This window comes from Taudactylus pleione, unplaced genomic scaffold (genome assembly GCF_031769625.1).
Source record: "Taudactylus pleione unplaced genomic scaffold, aTauple2 ptg000225l, whole genome shotgun sequence".
NCBI classification, from domain to species: Eukaryota; Metazoa; Chordata; class Amphibia; order Anura; family Myobatrachidae; genus Taudactylus; species Taudactylus pleione.
The window spans coordinates 3,611,424-3,631,930 of NW_028284627.1; the positions used below are offsets into that span (position 1 = coordinate 3,611,424).

General features: G+C 43.0%; 1 protein-coding gene across 1 annotated transcript in view; it reads right to left on the reverse strand.

Moving 5' to 3' along the window:
- The window catches only part of CCND2 (cyclin D2), a 55,613-nt gene that overhangs the window by 15,331 nt on the left and 19,775 nt on the right, over positions 1–20,507 (reverse strand). The window contains exon 4 of the mRNA XM_088478914.1: positions 14,712–14,860. Within this exon, the coding sequence (XP_088335040.1) occupies positions 14,712–14,860 (149 nt within the window). The remainder of the gene's footprint in view (positions 1–14,711; positions 14,861–20,507) is intronic.

The window sequence follows — 20,507 nt, forward strand, 5'->3', positions numbered from 1 at the left end:
ATGCCTGCCCCCCATCATTTACACCTCCACTTACCTGTCCACACATTATTTACACCTTGACATACCTATCCCACATCATTTACACCTCCACTTACCTGTCCCCACATAATTAACACCTCCACATACCTGTCCCCAAATCATTTACACCTTCACATACCTGTCCTATATCATTTACACCACCACATACCTGTCCTACATCACTTACATCTCCACATACCTGTCCCCACATTATTTACACCTCCACATACCTGTCCCACATTATTTACACCTCCATATACCTGTCCTACATCATTTACACCTCCACATACCTGTCCCACATTATTTACCCACCTGTCCCCACATCATTTACACCTCCACATACCTGTCCCCACATCATTTACACCTCCACATACCTGTCCCCACATCATTTACACCTCCATATACCTGCCCCACATCATTTACACCTCCACATACCTGTCCTCTATCTATTAACCAATTATTGAGCCATTTAGAGAAATTCACCTGTAAGCAGACATGTCTTTATTAGCCAAATTATGCTTTTTAAACCCCTCCAAGTGCATGATTATTAAATGGAAAGCATGTACCAGAGGTTCTGCACTTTACCCCAAGGTCTGTTCTCTACCGCACAAAAAAAAAAGATCAGTTTTCCTCAGAAAAATTAATGCCAGTTTGGAATTGGATTGCCAATTAAATTCGTAGCGCGAGTTCGCCGTGAGAATGGCTGGCAGGACCCAACTCACACCCCTAATTGGATTGACCCCAGTGACGACTATTCTTACGGTAATCACCTGGGTCTATTAATTATTTCTGTTACATTCACTATATTATATATGTTTGGACCTTGATGTTGTACTAGGGACCAGGTGTGTGTGTGGGGGAGGGGTGCATGTGTGTGTGTGTGTGGGGGGAGTAGAGGTGGGGGGTCCTGATTATGTCATTTAAAGTGGGTGAGCCCCATTGTATTCAAGCTGTTCATCCTCTTGGCTGGCATAGTCAGCTCTGCAACACTCTGTCTTCCTCCGTGGCAGACAAGAGGGTTAAACTAAGTGCATGGGAAATGCTAGGAGGCTTCAATATCCTGTTCTAAGATCACAAGGAAACCATGCGGCAGGAATGTGATTTGCTTTCTCCTGACATTCTCAAATTACTGCTAAGTGCTCCATTATTTTACCGTATCACAGAGGCTCTGAAGTGCTAACAGCATTCACTCTCCCCCCCCCACCCACCACCCCAACCCCAAGTTTATTACGCTCATCATCACTATTCAGAGTCAACAAATTCAGTGTCAAGTTTAATTTTCTTTTATATGAAGACGTTTTCATTTTTCTGAAACAGCTGGAGGCTCGGGGCACAGACAGGGCTTTCAAGCAGTTGTGGACTGCACCTATATTCACTCATCTCCCTAAGAGACGATGACAGCACTGAGGCACCATGATATTGCTGGTTCCTAAGGAGGCAATATAACCTGAGCTGAGTACTGCTCACCCAAAGACAGGCTACCTCCACTGTATATAGATACCCAGTAAACAAAGAGACTCAGGGGGAGCCTTGCAGAGTGATAAAGTGGAGAGTGATAAAGTACCAACCAATCAGCTCCTGTCACTTTACAGGCTGTGATTAAAAAATGACAGGAGCTGATTGGTTGGTACTTTATCACTCGCCAAGGGGTATATTTACTAAGATAAGAGTTCTAATAAGAAGTGATGTTGCCCATAGCAACCAATCAGATTCCAGGTATTATCTTCTAGAAGGTGCTAGATAAATGGGAAGTAGACTTGATTGGTTGCTATGGGCAACATCACTTCTTAAATAGAGCTCCCATCTTAGTAAATTTACCCCCAAGGCTTAGTACATCCCCCCCTCAGTGACTACACTCGCAGTCGCAGATAGTAATGGGGTATGAAGAAGCAACAAGGATAGCAATGAAGAAAGTTGTTTTTTAATTAAAAACTACCATGTGTGGCTAATTGCAAATTAATTAATTTTATTCATTTTTTTTTATTTTTTTTAGGCACTTTTATTTACACACACTATACTTACTCAAAAGGCATTCCACATTAAAGGGAGGCTAACCTCAAACTCTGTGCCTCATCTCGGTGTGAAAAAAAACACCTAGGTGGTTATACGCCTTTACCTTACGTCTGCATTTGTATTATATTCGGACCTCTGTGCTGATCACCCACACTCCCAGGCTACGCTCCCAAGCTATTGCAAAGCTACTGTATTGCAAGACTTTTATCCTATTTGCATACAAATGACATGAAGGTTTTAGATGGTGTTATGCCGAGTACACACTAGAAGATTTCTCGGACGATATGCCGTATTGGACCGACACATCGTCTGGATCATCTAATGTGTATGCACTATGCGCGCTCCCGTGTGCCAAAATCGGGGTCGTTGCATGCACAGCCGACGCAGCAACCCAGCTGTCGATGCCAGTGAAGTGAATGGTGCAGGTGAACGATATGCTCGTTCACCGGATCATGCAGCGCGTTATATCGTGCCGTCGTACCATCGGGCGTCAGATGAGCGGGTCGCCTAGTCTGTACCCAACCTTAAAGATGTGTAACAGAGACAAAGGTAATGGCAGTCTGGTGATATATAAATCTCTTATCAAATAGATATTTTTAAACGTCAGGTTTTTTTTGCCTATACACACAGGTATTCTAGTCACTTGTTTATTATTTAAGCACAATGCCTATATGTCAAGCCCCAGGTTAAACAGCTGTTTGGTGATTATAACGCTTGGCCGCAAGCACTAGTTGCAACAACAATGGGGATATAGGGCCTGATTCAGACCCACTCGCGAGCGGCTGTCCGCTCGCAAGTGGGTCGATGTTATGGACTGAGCATGCGCACGACCATCGCGGCCATCACAATGCACGCTCGTATAGCCTGTGGGTGGTGACCCACAGCTATACGAGCGTCCAGGAGGACGCTCCATTTTCATGGAGCCCGGCCCTCATTCAGAGCGTACGGCTCTGAATGAGGGCCATAATACGTTAGGTGTCTCAGAATTTCACTGGACCGCCTTCTTACACAACTGCCAGCAGTAACATCCTATAATGATGGCAACAACTAGCAAATACTAATAAATTGATTACTATGCTATTATAACGTTAGGATTTTATTTTAGCAATTTAAATCTATGTAATACTCCTTTTACACCTAAATTCCGGGCCTGACCCGGAGTTGGAACAGGGTTCCAATCCGGATCAGACCCAGAATTTAGCCGGCGCAGACCCAGGACATTCCAGAGTCGGCGCCGTTCACACCGGAGTCGGGTCTGCATTGTGCCGCCTTTTCCGGCATTGAAGTGGACGCTTGGAGATGACGTCATCTCCAAGCGCCAATGAAGCCGGACCAATCGGCCGGCATGCAGCGCGCTCCAGGTCATCGTGACCCAGAGTGCGCCGTTCACACTGCAGGGTTTCACGGGTTACTCCCGTGTTAAACCCTGCAAGTTACCTGGGTTGGATTGCCAGGTTACTCGACCCGGCGATTCAACCCTCTCCCCTTTTTACACCAGGGAGCTACCCAGGTTAACCCTGCAATAACCCGGGTTTTAGCTCCGGTGTAAAAGGGGTATTATACAAACACCGGGTGCCTTGGCCCAGAAAACAATTATTCTAAAATGTATCTTATTTTTCCAAAAATAAACACTTTAAATGCTAAAAAAAAATAACAACACTGAATTTCTTATAAAAATGGCATGTTAGTAGACAATAAAGGCACTTCCTCAGAGGCCTCTATGCTGTAGATATTTGTATTTACGAGTGTGAGGCTTTGAGGCCTATGAAGCCAATATAAGTCTAAATACATCTTTCAGATGATTAATTAAACACTCTGATTACTTGAACTGAGCCATCTGGGGTCCTGTATTTAGCTCTTGCCAAAAAGCTAATTATGCTAAAAATAAACTAAATTTATCTGGATACAAATCTCTGCTGCTTGTAATAAATGCTCTTTGTCCGTTAAGAGAGAAGGCATCTGCTGTGCTTGTCATAGGGACAAGCATCAAACCCGATGATTGTAGTGTGCTTAGTAGATCATGGGGCGGAAAGAAAAGTATGTATAGTGCAGCTCATTAGCTGGGGCCCTTACTTCCTCTGCTAGTTGGCTCCCTCACAAGCGCTGCACCCTGCTCTGTACTTATGAATGAGACGACGGAACTCCAGCACCAGACTGCAGTGTATCTGCATCACCCCATTGTAACCACACACGCAAAACACACACACAGAAACAAAAAGCTGAATGAACTTGGAGCAGCTGCCAAATCAGGCAAAGACAACTTAGGAAACTATCTCATTATTCCTTTATCTCCAGGCAATTCTGTCTTCTGTTTCCTTGCATACAAAATATGACCTGACACCAAGAGAGGGATCGAACAGTCACAACCTGTACTGGTTTTAAAAATGGCAGCTCCCTGGCGCAACACGCAAACATGTATACAGGCAAGACTATAGTATCATTTGAGAGCAGGGACACAAATGATACGAATGCACTCATGATTGCTTCGGCTATTTTTTTTTCTTTTCTACTTTCAACGTATCTATAGTGGCTATTGATGGTATTCACCAACTTTGCCATTTTTATTACATTTTATTTTTTCCTGGTGGAACCCAAATGGATTTATTCTGGAATTCCTGCCACATCCATTTTTTTTTTACAATACTGCTTGATGGCTAATTAGGTTGGATGGCGATTGGTGAGGTTTAGCTGATCATTCAACCGATCCTCAATAGGACTGCCATTTGGCCACCCTTAGACGTTGACTTTTTTGGGGTGCGTTCCAATAAAAGCTATATTAATGCTTTCTGTAATTTTCCTGCTTATAGATTTGTCATTCAGTAATTGGCAGACAAACTGGGTTCTCCTTCGTTGTCTCCATCTTGCCCACTTGTGGCCCCTAAAGCAGAGAGGCATCCTTCCACCATGTCTAATGCAAGGAATAGTTTTCTTGATTTGCGATGACGGACATAGCATCTTGCTGCTTGTATGTAAGCATTTTGTAGTCCTTTCACGTACTTTTGAGCAAACTGTTGCTGAGTTTTGTATCTGCCCCCTCCCAGGTACAGTTGGCCTGATTCAGACCCGCTCGCGAGCGCATAACGCTCGCAAGCGGGTCGATGGTTCCCCACTGTGCATGCCGGATCCGGCGTGCGCATGCATGAGACCCGGCCAGCGACGGCCGCTCCGTCGCTACGGGTCTCGCACCAAAGCTGGGCAGCTGCCGATTGTGATTGACAGCTTGCCCCGTTTTGGAGGCGGGCAGAAGGGGGGTGGCTGGCCAAACGGAGGCGTTCCCGAAGGAACGTCTGACGTTTGGTGGCGGCCCCACTGACGAGTGATGTCAGTGGTGAGCGTCCGGCTCTATTAGAGCTGAAAGCTCACTGGGGCTTGCGGGAACGAGACCCTACCAAAAGGGTCTCGTCGCAAGCCCCGATGGTCGCGGTGGTCGTGACCATCAGCTGGCCGCTCGCTAAAGCTGTGGGTGGTCACCCACAGCTTAGCGAGCGGCCAGGAGGCCGTCTTTGAAAAAAAACAGGGATGTCCCGATTTAGAGCGAGCGCTCTCAAAGAGCATCCGGCTCTGAATCAGGCCCAGTGTTTGGGCTATGGTTGTCTTATAGATAACTTATGCCATATCCGTCATCTTCTGCTTTGAAGTTTCCATCAGTGACATATTCTCTCCATTTCTTTATAATAGCTGTGACAGTACTTTGGGTGAGATATTAAAAGTCTTTGAAATTTTCTTATATACTTCTCCTGTTTGGTGCTTGTCAATAACAATTCCTTACATTTCCTTTGAATGTTCTCTGAGCTTCATGATGAAGCACTTGTTTGCAATTGGATCAACTAACTGTGGTACTTCTTACAGACAGATAGGTGTATTTATTTTGACACCCTTTAATTGTGTAGAGGTGGACTCCAAAGAATTAATGGTGTGAATTCTGAAGACATCTGATTATGACAAAGTTAATTTAGGTGTACTCTAGCAAAGAGAATAAATAAGGATGTAATCAATTACATCTGTTTTTGTATATAATTCATTAAGAAAAAACTTTACAAAAATAGTTCAGGAGAATTAGATCTTAAACATGACAAAGGGGTAAATACTTGTTAAACTCACTATACATTTAGATTGTAACAAGCTTGTCGACCTTTTGGCTGCCTCCTTTGGGAGGAGACGGCCAGGTCGGTACTGAGGGGGGCGGGGCTCGACTGAGGTGGGTTGGTCTGGGATGGGGTTTGGCTGATGTAGGCTGGTCTGGGGTTTGACGCGAACCCTTCATCGTAGCCCCACCCCCTGCTATGCAATGCCGAGAACACCGGCATTGTTGAGCAGGAAGTTGAGCCACGATGACGTGGTTCAAAGCGAATTGCGTAACTGACTGGCCTGTGCCGCCCACTTTCCTGGTGAAGTGGGCTGCACAGGCCAGCCAATTACGAAATTCGGGTGTCCCCAAACTGGAGGGTGTGCTGGTCCTTGTAGTGCCATATTGGAGGTTCCTGGGGTGTCTCCAGGTGAGTAAGATCTCAATTTAGAAATATACAAATGTACTGTATGTGCTAATATCATGTAGCATAAGAAAATGCATAAATGTATGACCCAAAGTGGGTGCTATTATCATGTAGCGTTAGGGCCACCAAAAGCAGAGATGCCGTGGCATGGCGTGGCTGGTGACTTAACCATATGTTTGCAAATATATGTGCTGAGATCTCTGCAATTCCGATTATATGTGCAAATCTCTTTGCTGGCCTGTGTGCAGAGTGCTGGAGGAATTTTTGGGGTATTTTTTCGCTTATCCAGACAGCCCTGTAATGTTCCATAATTTATACAAGCCCCAACATAACTTTGAACACCAGCTGTTTTCAAGGCGGCAAGTGCGGGTAGGACATAACTTCTCTTGGCCTTGTGTATTGCATGTACTTTATGTATGGTTGTTCTGGTGTTATTTTTTTTATCGTCAAAGCTGTTTGGTGGGAAGAGGTGCTAAAATGTTCAGTCATTGTTTTTCAATAGGTGTATTCACGGCCAAACTTGCCATCTGGCAATCAACAGAAGGGTTTTTGTAGGCCTGGCATACAGTCTCACCTCCCCGTGCCCTGCTTGGCTGGCAGGCTTTTCCCAATTTGCAGGACAAGCCACTTGAATATGGAAGTAAAGTAAAGCCACACCCCCCTGTCTTGCGGAATTCCCTAGGGACTCATGACCACACCCCTTTTGGCACACACACAAAATGAAAGCCGGTGCAAATTGCTCGCAGACCCTATATTCACAATGGGGACAAAGCGATATCCCACTAGTTACCTTGCCGCCGCCACCCCCCACCGGCTCTACCCCCACCCCTATTATAGTGCCCCTGTCAGTTTTATCTGGATCCACCCCTGGTCCATGCCTAAATCATGTTACACAATAATATATTTAACAAAATGTACATACTTTTTTCCATCATGGGGTTATATATAACTGTTGTAGATGCTTAATAAATGGAGTTTATTCAGTAAACCGTTCCAAAGATCATGATCGTCTATCTGGGTTGTAGTTGCTTTGACAATCAGAGCTGCCAAAGTTGTGAAATATGTTTGTGACATGATAGCATAGAATAGCTGCTATGGAGTTACAATCTTGCTGGGGTTAGTTCCACAAAGGCTGGAGGACAATGGGCTGACTGATCTGAGTTCTGCCAACACTGGATGGTAGTGATACAGTTAAAGTACGTCTCTCTCTTTTTTTTTCCCCTCTAGCGGAAGGGAATGGAGTCACTAGAAACAGCAACAGCTGACATTATTTAAGAGTCCAATGAGTCAGTAATACAGTATGTTATTACGTTCCAATAAAATGTAGCCCGTTGTGCAGTGTAAGTATATCTGCACTGAATTATCACTGCGACGCTTGATATGCAGGATACAAGAAAATGGGTGCGCTGCCTCGCAGTAATTCCTAGATCACATAACCTAATTTCTTCACTGGTGGCCGAGGGGTTAACCGCTGTGCTGGTAAACACTGAGCTTACAGCCGACTGTAACCTTAACTTGTCCATTTTCAATGAGTCACTGGCAGGAAGACACAGCCCACACACTGATCAGTCTCTCTAGCTCTATTTTGTGCAAAAATGGAAAGAAGAAAGACATTTTATTTTTAAACAAAAAGTGCAGCAGGCCAGTATGAGAGGCCAGAATTTCCAGGAGTCGGGGCCCCCCATCACCCCACCTATGCGGTCATACTTCCGTCTTAAGCAACTTCTGCCAGAAAGAGCTGTGAAACTGAAGGTTCATTTGTACAAGAGACAGACAATGGGTTGTACACATTTTAACGTTCTAAAAAATATCCAAAGCCTACAGAATAAAACTGATATATAATATATACATCCGCCCCTTTTTAGCGTAATGCAGATCACACTGCAGAAGAATTGTCAGTGGAAAAACTAACTCAGATTGTGAGTGTTATATATACACAGCGAGGCCCCTACCCACCCACACGCATGACATCATGTCATGACTAAAAGGCCATGACTTCAATCTGAACTACCACTTACAAGTTACATTGCACTAACTAACCTCCTCCTCCTCCTCCTCCTCCTCCTCCTCCTCACCCTAGCTGGAGCATCTGTGTGACCTAGAGGCTCATCCTATTCTTACAGCACTGGCCCACACTGAGCCCACTCGCACACTCAATCTGCCGCCATTTTAATAATGTGGCGAATGGTATTGATTTGCAGAGTTTAGCGGAATTTGCCCCGAGATTTAAACAACTGCACAAAGCAGCCTCCGGAGCTTCATCATGTGGAGGTAGGAGGTTAGTACAATAAAACGCAGCTTCATTAATGATCCTTTATAAATTGTTATGGCTCCATTTTATGCCAGATATTCACCTCTGTATAAAGGCAATTATGTCCAACTTCTGATATCTCGGGCAGGTGTGGCTTGTATTATATGCGTATGTGCTAGATATGGTATCCATAAGCCCAAATATCACCCGTAACAGGCCAATAGGTAATTCACATTTAAATGTATGAAAATAAATAAGCTCTACAGTAGTGACTGAAATCTTTTCTACAGTCAGTGGGAGCTGCCCTAATGATTCATCTTCAGGCATAAAATCCTGGCTTCAACCCAGCTCGGGCCGGGACACAGAGCACGGGTTGAAGCCGGCCTACCCCTTTCACACTATGAGAGACGACCAAGGTTATTCCCAGGTCGTCACCCTTCACACCTGACCCGGGTCTTGCGGCATTCAGTAGGAGCTTGGAGATGATCTCATCTCCAAGTGCCACTCTCCCCGGCCAATCAGTTTGTTTTAAGAGTTACCCAGGTCATCAAGACCCGGGTCGCAACTTTCACTCGATTCGGGTCGTCAACCCAGGTTGCAGGTCCTGGGATAAACCTTGCTAGCGAGCAGGGTCGCAGATCCTCGACTATCAACCCGGGTTGCACCTTTCAGACTTACGCCAGACCCGGGTTGATACGCATTCACTTGCAAAAACCCGGGTTTTAGGCTTAAGTCAGAAAGGGGTATTAGTCAGCAGTAAAATTTATATACATAATGGACACAAGCAACATTCTATAGAGATTTAAATAGATTTTTCTGACTGTTACAGTAGTAGTAAGGTGGTAATAAGGACAGCTTATTGACTTGTATTGGACCATCACTTGTGACGTGGCAGTCTTACAAACAAATATGACAGCATGCAGTGAGTACCTTCTGAATGGATTTATAGATAATAAAAAAAAAAAACTAATCTGCCACTCGTCCAGTCCACCTTCCTTTGCAACATATTACAATATAATCAGGTTTTGTATCATTTTTTTTTTTAGAGCGTTAAGTGAGTTATATTCCCAGCTGTCATCAAGCTCTTGAGAAAAATTTGAAGGACTTTTTGAAAGTCAGGAGAACCTTGATAACGAAAACCAGGCGAGGAACAGTTCTGTTTGCTAGCTTGCAGCCTTGTCATACCCCTACAGACAGACATTTACCTCACATAAACTGCGCTGTCTTCATAGTCCTATGACAGATACAGTATTTAAAAAAGGAATAACACAATTTTTGCCAACTAAAAATTCAGCTTGTTCCAAGAATGATTACAATTCAACATTTTTCACCGCTCGGCTGCTGGGATCACTGTAATAGGATTTTAGTTTCTTGTGGGATTTTTGCGATCTATTTTAATGCCAGTCTCTGCCATGCCATGCACATTTGTTCATTGCTAAGCTCTCTTGGAAATAACTTTGCCGATTATTTTTATTTTTGTTGTTATTTCATTATTTTTGCCTGAGATCCATATACGAGGTGTGGCTATTAAAAGGCGAGACTGTACTTGTAAAAATAAACCATATGCCGCAAGTTAAAAGGGAGTGGGGAAACATTGACCTTGGACTATCCCAAAATAGTTTTGCAAGTTTCACCCCTCTTGCACAGATAGGTTTGCTGTCACATAACGTTCAAAGAAGTTGTATTTTTTTTCCCCATGCGTCACAAAAATGCTTAGTTCAAAAAGTGTTACCTTAAACTTTTTAGTTAAATTGAACCAAATGCCCACCTAATCTTTTCGTATGCTAACCGAGGCTTACAGGGCAGATTGTACGTATGTCACTTGCATGTGTTGAGTGGCACAAAAGATTTAGTGACTGTTGTGAGGATGTCGAAGATTATGAACTTCTCAAACAAAAACAAATGAAAATGTGGAAAAAATTTAGAAAATTGTTCAAATTGACAGTCGACTCAGCATCCGAATGATAGCAGAATTGGTAAACATTGACAAAGAAACTGTTAAGCAAGATCTTAATATGACAACATTATGTGTTAAGATGGTTCCAAGACTTCTCATTGCCAAGCAAAAAGAAAATCGAAAGTGGATTTGTACAGACATTTTGGAACAAATACAAGTGGATTCGCATTTGTTAGATGAAGTTATTACCTGTGATGAAACCTGGGTCTTCCAGTACGATGCTGAGACAAAATGCCAGTCCATGCGCTGGAAAATACCCTCATCACCAAGAATGAAGAAAGCACGTCTCAGCAAATCCAAATTTAAAGCCATGTTAATTGTTTTCCTTTACATCAAGGGTGTTATTTTGGAAGTCTGGGTACCAGAAGGTGCAACGGTGACTCAACATTACTACCAAAATGTTTTAGCAACTTTGCGGGAAAGAATCAGAAGGAAGAGGCCAGAGTTGTGGAAAATGGTTTCATCCTCCATCAGGACAACGCACCAGCGCACACAGCTCTCTCTCTCTGTGGAGCAGTTTTTGGCAGAGAAACAGATTGCAGAGCTAGAACACCCTCCATACTCTCCAGACCTAGCACCATGTGACTTCTTTCTTTTCCCTAAAGTCAAATCTGTACTCAAGGGAACCAGTTTTGCATCAGTTACTGAGGTAAAGAAGAAAATGACGGAGCTGTGGAGACAGCTGACAGATAATGAGCTACAGCACAGCTTTGACCAATGGAAAATAAGAATACAGAGGAGTGTGGATGCATAAGGGGATTACATAAAATGGGAATAGAATTAAAATGTACTTAATATAATTAAACAAATGATAGCATTAGTCTCGTTATTTAATAGCCACACCTAGAAATATGATGCTTTTTTTTATGACTAGCCAATGGGCTGAGGAAAATATAAGCATGAATTAGGTTCGGAGGGTAAGTTTGCTATGTTGAGATTTATTAAGTGTCATTATTTTGCAGTAATTATGTGTGCCCCTTCTGCTGGTGGTCTTTCTGTACAGCCACATTTAGCAGCTAATGGAGCATACACACGGTCAGATTTTTCTTTTGAACGATATCGTTTGAACGATTTTTTTTTTCAAACGATTTTGCTAACGATTTACTCAACGATTTGAACGATATCTGAAGAAAAAGAACGAAATCTGACAAATCTGACTGCAAACATGTCAGATGTCAGATATCGTTCTCTAACAAACGTGAACGCGCATCGTTTATCGTCCATCGTTCATGCTTGTACACATGAACGATTTTTTCATCAGATTTGAACGATTGAACGATTTTTAAAATAGTTATCGTTCAAATCTGATGAAAAATCTGAACGTGTGTATGCACCATTACCTGAATTTCTTCCAATCTTAAATTCAGAGGCCATTGTAGAGTGGAACGTGCTCCCAAACCAAGCGCAAGAAAGTATGGATCATATGCGTTTCAGTCAAGTCTACGCTTAAAGGGGCGTAACTGGGTGTTCCCACGTAGACTAAGCTCACGGAGGGCGTGTCGTTGGGACTGTGGGCTACGCAGAGTTGAGCGGAAGCATCAATACGCCTGTTTCCAGACAGATCTTTTCCACCAAATAGATGGGCGAATAAGCGCATATATTTCCATGCACCCAATGAAGGAGTAGTTACGGCCGATTCGCTTTCAGAATAGTCACCTGTGTGATTGATATATAGACCTATACAGAGACAATGCAATCCAATAAACATATACTGATGTCATTCACAAAACACTTTAGGATACATACACAATTTTTTTTTTTTTTTAAATAACAAATGTCCTTAAAACTTACAGTAGCCTTCAACGTATATGAGATGCATGCATTCTCTCTTCCAGCCATATTTATAAGCAAAAAGGGAGTTCAGTGCTCGAGAAAGCAGAAATAAATCTGCACCCGATAAGCCAAGTGCTCAGTAACACGCAGTGTGAATGCAGCAGTAACGTTTCCGCAACTCCTACTGGGGGGTAATAGGCAATCACATATTGTAGTAAAAACCCTGGTTTGCACTTTTGCTATACAATGCATATAAAATCCTATTTGTCCCCAATGTGTAATGAGATATCCTGGTTACTGATATGTGTCCTTGTAGCCATCAATGCTAAAGGAAAGGTTATGTTTACACTTGGTCAATTTTTGGTGCCGCAGTCACAGGATATACAGTAATTTGTGTGGAATGTCCAGCTCGTGAATCATCCGCTCTCGGTTGCTTGTTATAGGTTTTTTTTGCTTTGTCTGAATCAGAACTTTTTAACTCAAGTTTCTCTCTAAAGAAAAACTTCCCCTAAGTGCTGTGATTCATACAACGCTGGGCAGCGGCAGCAAGCTGAATAACGGGTAACCGTGTATAGCAGTGACATAGTGTAGGTGTAATAGGGGACCTCAGAGGTAGGATAAAGCATAATATTCAGAAGGGCTAAAACCTACATGTGACATTCCTGAAACTCGCTGAATGACTTTTATTTTGAATTTTTTTTTTCAACAGGAAACACTTGTCCAGCAAGTTAATGACCTAGTTCCATTTATTTGAACTTTTTCTAGAAAGAACAGGTTTGCCAATTCTGCGAGAAAGGGTCATCTAAAATTAGGAACAACTGTAAACAAACTGCATTGTGGGAATCAAGAGGTTACTGTTCAGAGGCTGTCGGGGATTTCACAGAGGGGAATGGGGGTGGGGTGGGGGGTGTCATGTGGTTGCAGGCTGATTCCTGTTAGTAAAACATTCCAAAATGAAACAGTTTTTATCATACACTTCATTACAGCATTCTCCTAGTTGCTGATGTAAAGAAGTAGGCATTTACTATAGTCTGGGGTCGTCTCAGAGACGGACGCTGGAGCGATTCGGTCTCAGCCATCAGATGTTTTTGAACTGCGCCCGAGCGGCAGTGCACATGTGACGTAATACTGCTGCTGGCTCAGGAGGCAGTGTGGGGGCATCCGCAGCATAATTACCGAGCTGTGGCCATTTAGGGGAGGAAACAGAGACCGCGGCACAAAAACGGAAGTGCCTCATGTCCATTTTGTGGGAGTGCCAAGGCCAGTGACTGCTTCTCACGACATATATTTACTGGCCTCGGCAGCAGAGATGTGGCAGCCATTCTCAGTAACCTGAGTAACTGTCCCATGGTGATCCGATGCTGCGCCTTCAGATGAGGCAGCAGCGGATCACAGAAGCCGGCAACGAGAGTCTTTTTACACAAGATGCCTCCTGTGGCTTTTGCAGATCTTCGCACAGCTCTGAATCAGGTCTTCCATGCACTACAGGCCAGTACAGGATTACTGAGGACATGAGGAGGGGGTGGGGGGGATAACAAGTTTCTTTTGCAAGAACATCTTCCAGAGTACCGGTGGTTTATGGGTCTTTTTTTTAATAACTTTGTGCACTGAATATTTTATTACAGTTACAATCTGGCTGCATTTGGGTTATGGTATAGCTGTACGAATTGCACTGCTATAAAATAAGCCCCAACAAGTAACTGCTTGCTCAGGAAGGGCACCGTGTATGGTACAATTCCTTCTCAATGCATCTCGGAAACACATAACATTTTAAAAGTACATATATCTCAGAAACCGTGACATAGTGGGTGTTATGTACACGCAGCTTCTAGCTCGGCCGGGGTTTCCCTCTAAGCACTGAGTCTCTGCTACGCAGGGGTTTACAGCCGGCAGCTCTGTGCTAAATGACAAATGCACTTTTAAGGACATTTGATTCTGCACTAAAAAATACTGCAACGAAACAAAACTTTTTCAAACTATCATAAAAACAACTCAAAATGACCTCGGCAAAAAGCAATTCCTGTAGACAGCTGCAAATACCATTCGCAGATCAAGAACTTAGGGGGAATTCCAGTTTAATATTTATTTATTTATTTTACAGAGATGCCTGTGTTACCTTATTTTTCCATGCATGCTGTTAACACTCAAAATTATCATGGGATAGAAAAAAAAAAGAGAGAGAGAAAGAGATGAACAGGATACTCACCACATCTGTGCTAGTGATCTTAGCCAAGTGCTCCGTCAGGCTATCGCCAGAGAGATCGCTTTCTGCATCGTCCAACTGCAGCCCGCAGATTGCGGCTCCCACACTTCCAGTCGCTATCATAGACGGCGGGTACAGGGCAAAGTTAAAGTCTGCAAAGAACAGGACAGACAGTCAGGGAGAGGCAGGAAATGATTGCGCTGTTCCAAGACATGCATTAACCGCAGTGGGTCTGATCTGGGCTGGAGGGGACAAAACTTTACTTATGTTTTTATCTTGTTTACACTGACGTCCCCACTGCACAAGCAATTGTGCACGAGCCTCCTGTACTGTGGAGGCTAATGCAGTTCTTGTGTAGTAGATGTAATTCATAGAATTGCACAGATTCCTATGCTGCATAAAGAGCCACAGTGCCTATGCCAGCCAGCACTGCTGTAGGTCCCACTCCACGTGTGGTCACATGAGACCACTGCTATGTCCAATAACCTCGTTAGCTGCCTTAATGTCATTCATAATGCAAATTAGACAGCTAGTAAATGGCTGGGGGCCCAGAGTGACTGGGGATCAGCGTCCAAAAAAAGTTCCTGCTCTCGTCTCGCTAACCTCCCTAGCAAGCACCATAAACTTGGCTATCAAAAGCTACAACATGCCTCCGCTTTGTTGGACAACAGGCTGCAATTTGTATCGGCGGTTCCTATTTTTTTTAGCATATTAATTAACTGCTGCAAATGGTGCGGCAAGTGCCTCCCGAGTGCCCCATTGTGCCGCGTCTCCTCCTCATTCCTAGCTATTGAAAGTCATGTCAGCGACCTCCTCGCTGATAAGAATTCAACCAGACATGCCCACAAAAAGACAAGGGAGAGGGGGGTTGTGCGCCGAATTTGTGCACATGATTTTCCAAATCAGCCATGCCCTATTTTTGTGGAAAGGAGTAGGCGGGGAGGGGGAAAGGAACATTATGAAAGGCCACCTAGGAGTCTGAATAGGCACAAAAAGCAGCCTGCCTCATAAAGACTTCCATTACCATATATCCAGACTCAGTGCCCACAATGACCACTCAAAATGCAATTTATATAGAAGAAAGATAATATGCCTTACAGCCATTTGCACAGGACAAACTCTGACCATCCAGGAAACATAGATGCCCCTCTTTGGCAGTTCAAATGACAAACTTTCTTACGGGTTATTTGCACAGAGAGTACCACACATCTTTTTTTTTTGTTTTATTGTATTTGTTTTAATATTATGGCCCTAGGCTCATGCCCATGTTAAATATATGTATATTTTGGAATTACTCAGGTCTCAAAAACTGGCAGCCTATGTGTATTTATTTGTGGTTTGCAAGACCAAGTTCAAATTTCTACTAAGTAGACGCTTCATATTAAAGCTTCAAATCTTGTACATTTTAAGCAGAACATGGCAGGAGAACATCAAGTCCCACCAAATGCTCCATCTACTTCCCATTCTAAGGTGCACAACTCCATGCACACGTAAAAACCCATGCTAATCCGAAATCATTATCAGAAACGGCTCACACTATAATTGGAGCACTGTTATATTAATGTTAGCATGAATATATATATATATATATTGTTTCTTAACCTCCTTGAGAACAAAACACACATTCATGGTTTCCCCAGGGATAGTTTTTCTGATGTGCACAAAAAATATCTTGCAACTTGCAGATTATCTGGACAATAGATCTCAGGGCCAGCATTCATCGCTGCACCCTCAGCCTGCCACCAACAGGTGGATACCAGAGAGTTTTACTGCCCCATCTGTAGGACGTTTCTAAATGTTGTATTATAGTAAAGGCGCATATAGACTGTTCCTTTGGCTCAATTAAATCACTGGTTCCTAATTAAGTCACAGGACACGCTGCCGCGAACACAACCGCAGCATATATACACTTTTTTTTCCATGTAAGCAACGTACACGCGCCCCATCCAACTCCGCACAATATCATATTGCTTTATCATGGCACCATACTAATAGTTAGATACGTCAGTACACCTGCACACATAGGTTTTTATATGTCAATAAAAAAAAAGAACGTGATGGCAAGGGAACAAGTAACTTCACATTAGCAGAGGGTGACAGTTGTAAAATGACATCAAGAGGTTTACAATGTTGGTGCTTAATTGAGTGCTAAGGCACTTTCCCTACGCAGGATCAGATCTGGCATACAGCGAGCAAAAAGATCCAATGAAGGGCCTGATTATGAGACGCAAGCAGGTACCAATGCGGACACATTCTGAATGCTGGTGCGCTTATTAGCACATCCTAATACGTACGCATCATTGAGATCGCACCCCGCGTCATAATCAGCGACACTTACACCTACTCCATGCTAGGTGTAAGATCTGTCTGAATTTGGGGCTCAGAACGCACAGTACAATAAAACGGTTCTCTTGCATGCGCTCATATTGTTGCCAACCAGCATCGGCTCTTTAGAGGCCGCAGAGAAACGTGCCAAGATGCGTGTGAACTGTGAATCGTGCAAACGTTTGCAATGATGCATATGAAGCCCAGGAGGCATGCAAAGTATCGCTAACCAAACTACATGCGGCTCAGAATCAGGACCAAAATGGGCAAGCATTATAGTTTTTTCAATAACATGTCCCATGTTTCTTCTGTGCCAATTTCTCAAAGCTGTCAATTCCCCCATATAATCTGCCCTCTAGTGATACAATTGCATTAGCGTTAACGGCAGTGTAGAACCCCACCCCAAAAACTATACATGGAAAAATAAAATGCTACGCGAGGTGCTATGTACGTCTGCTCAAAAGTCTCTTTCAGCTGCAAGGAAGGACAAGTTGATTTATACAAGGAGAGGAAGTTAAAGCTTACCTAATTAGCTTCTTTTGAAAACTGTTAAGTTTGAAAAGCTTCACCTACAAAATTAGATTGTTACATGAGGACTAAAAAGGAACCTCAACCTATAAGCATATATTATACAATTAATTTGAGAAGCCTGAATACAAAACACTCCTGAAGAAGTCACGATTGACGAAACGCGTTGGGTAATACCGTTTGTCGCTTACAGTGTTTTTAACTGGTCGACATCAGAACCTTACCCAAATGGGGAACAAACAAGAGTAAACATTGTAACTCACAAGGGTGATGTTAATTCTGTATTATGTGAAAATGTTTTATAAGTTTTGCTTTGAATGCAATTAAATTGATTGTAATAATATTTTATTGATTATTGGAAAATTGTTTTGGGTGTACTCTGGAGATGTTATAATAACATTTTAATTATATATTCAGACATGACATTACACAGTACATTTTGAAATTAAGGTTATTCAATTTTAATTAACCAATCAATATTGGCAAACTAAATATATACTGGCACTCTCCAAAAACAAAAAACTTTCATATTCTATACACACACACACACACACACACACACACACACACACACACACACACACACACGGTAAAATAAGTATTGAACACATCAACATTTTTATCAGTAAATATATTTGTAATGGGGCTATTGTAATGAAATTTTCACTAAATCTGCTGCCATCTACCAGGATGCTGAAGGTGAAACGAGGGTGGACATTTCAGCAAGACAATGATCCCACACACAGCCAAGGACACACTCAATTGGTTTCAGAGAAATAAAATACAGCTGCTAGAATGGCCCAGCCAATCACCTGACTTGAATCCAATTGAAAATCTATGGAAAAAACGAAAGATCAGAGGGGGTCATTCAGACCCGCTCGCGAGCGGCAGTACGCTCGCAAGCGGGTCAATGTTCCCCACTGCGCATGCACACGACGAAGGGAGCTCCGTCGTGCGCATGCGCGAGACCCGGGGAGCGACGGGCTTTCCATCGCTCCGGGTCTCGCACCAAAGGGGGCGTGCTGTCGATGTTGATTGACAGCACGCCCCCTTTGGTGGGCGTGCCTGCCAGACGGAGGCGTTTCCATGGGAACGCCTACCGTCTAAAGCCGACCCCACTGACATCACTAGTGATGTCAGTGGGAGTGATTTTGGCTCTGAAGCCAAAATGACTCCAGGGCTTGTGGCAGGGAGACCCTACCGCAGGGTCTCCGTCGCAAGTCCGATGGTCGCGATGGTCAAGACCATCGCGACCATCATCATGGACGCTCGCTATAGCTGTGGGTGGTCACCCACAGCTATACGAGCGTCCAGGAGGCCGCTCCATTTTCATGGAGGAGGGCACTGATTCACAGCGAGCACTCTGGTCAGAGCGTTCAGCTCTGAATCAGGCCCAGAGTTCATAGAAGAAGCCCACGGAACCTTCAAGATTTGAAGGCTCTCTTGTGGAAGAATGGGCCAAAATCACACCTGAGCAATGCATGCGCTAGTTTTGTCCATACAGGAGGTGCCTTGAAGCTGTCATTACCAACAAAGGCTTTTGTACAAAGTATTAAATACGAGTACATTTCAGTAAGTGTGTTCAGTACTTTTTCCCTGTGTCATTTCACCTTATTACGCATAACTTAAATTTATGGACATCTATGGTTTGATTTCTTTGCATGTGTGGATTGCATGGGTTGTTGCTGACATTTAGTGAAAATGTCATTACAAAAGCCCCATTACAAATATAAAAATGCTGGTGTTCAACACTTATTTTACCCGCTATATATATATATATATATATATATATATATATATATATATAGATAGATAGATAGATAGATAGATAGATAGATATATACAGCCATGGCCAAAAGTTTTGAGAATGACACTAGTATTGGTTTTCACAAGTTTGCTGATTCAGTGATTTTAGACCTTTTTGTCAGATGTTACTGTGGTATACTGAAGTAAAATTACAAGAACTTCATAAGTGTCAAAGGCTTTTATTGACAATTACATTAAGTTTATGCATAGAGTCAATATTTGCAGTGTTGACCCTTCTTTGTCAATCAACTTCTGGGCCACATACTGACTGATGGCCGCCCATTCTTGCCTAATTAATGCTTGGAGTTTGTCAGAATTTGTGGGTTTTTATTTGTCCACCCGCCTCTTGAGGATTGACCACAAGTTCTCAATGGGATTAAGGTCTGGGGAGTTTTCTGGTCATGGACCCAAAATTTTGATGTTTTGTTCCCTGAGCCACTTAGTTATCACTTTTGTCTTATGGCAAGGTGCTCCATCATGCTGGAAAAGGCACTGTTCATCACCAAACTGTTCTTGGATATTTGGGAGAAGTTGCTCTTGGAGGATGTTTTGGTACCATTCTTTATTCATGGCTGTGTTCTTAGGCAAAATTGTGAGTGATCCCACTCCCTTGGCTGAGAGGTAACCCCACACATGAATTGTCTCAGGATGCTTATATATATATATATATATATATATATATATATACATATATATATATATATATATATATATATATATACACATACACACACACACAGGTCCGGTGCCCTCCGGTTTACCACTGACAGCATGAGAGAAAATACAACCAACTTTCAATCGGTGGCACTCCTTGATAAATAAAGACTATGGGTCCGCAGTTTTATATCAACGTCTCAGAAAATTTTATTTTGTTCTTTCTATATCCTGATGAAAGAACGAATTACAATGTTCTGAAATGTTGACATAAAACTGCAGACCCATTGTCTTTATTTATGATCAAGCCATCACAAGTGTAGTTCCCACTGAGGAAGTCTGATTAGACGAAACGCGTCTGGGGGGGCGTGGCTTGACGAAGATGTGATCGTACTGACGTCATGGGTTCAGAGAGGAGCGTGGAGTAACATCAAAGATGCCGGTTTGCAGTTTGTTATCGGAAATGCCCGCTTCCTCTTGCTTTAA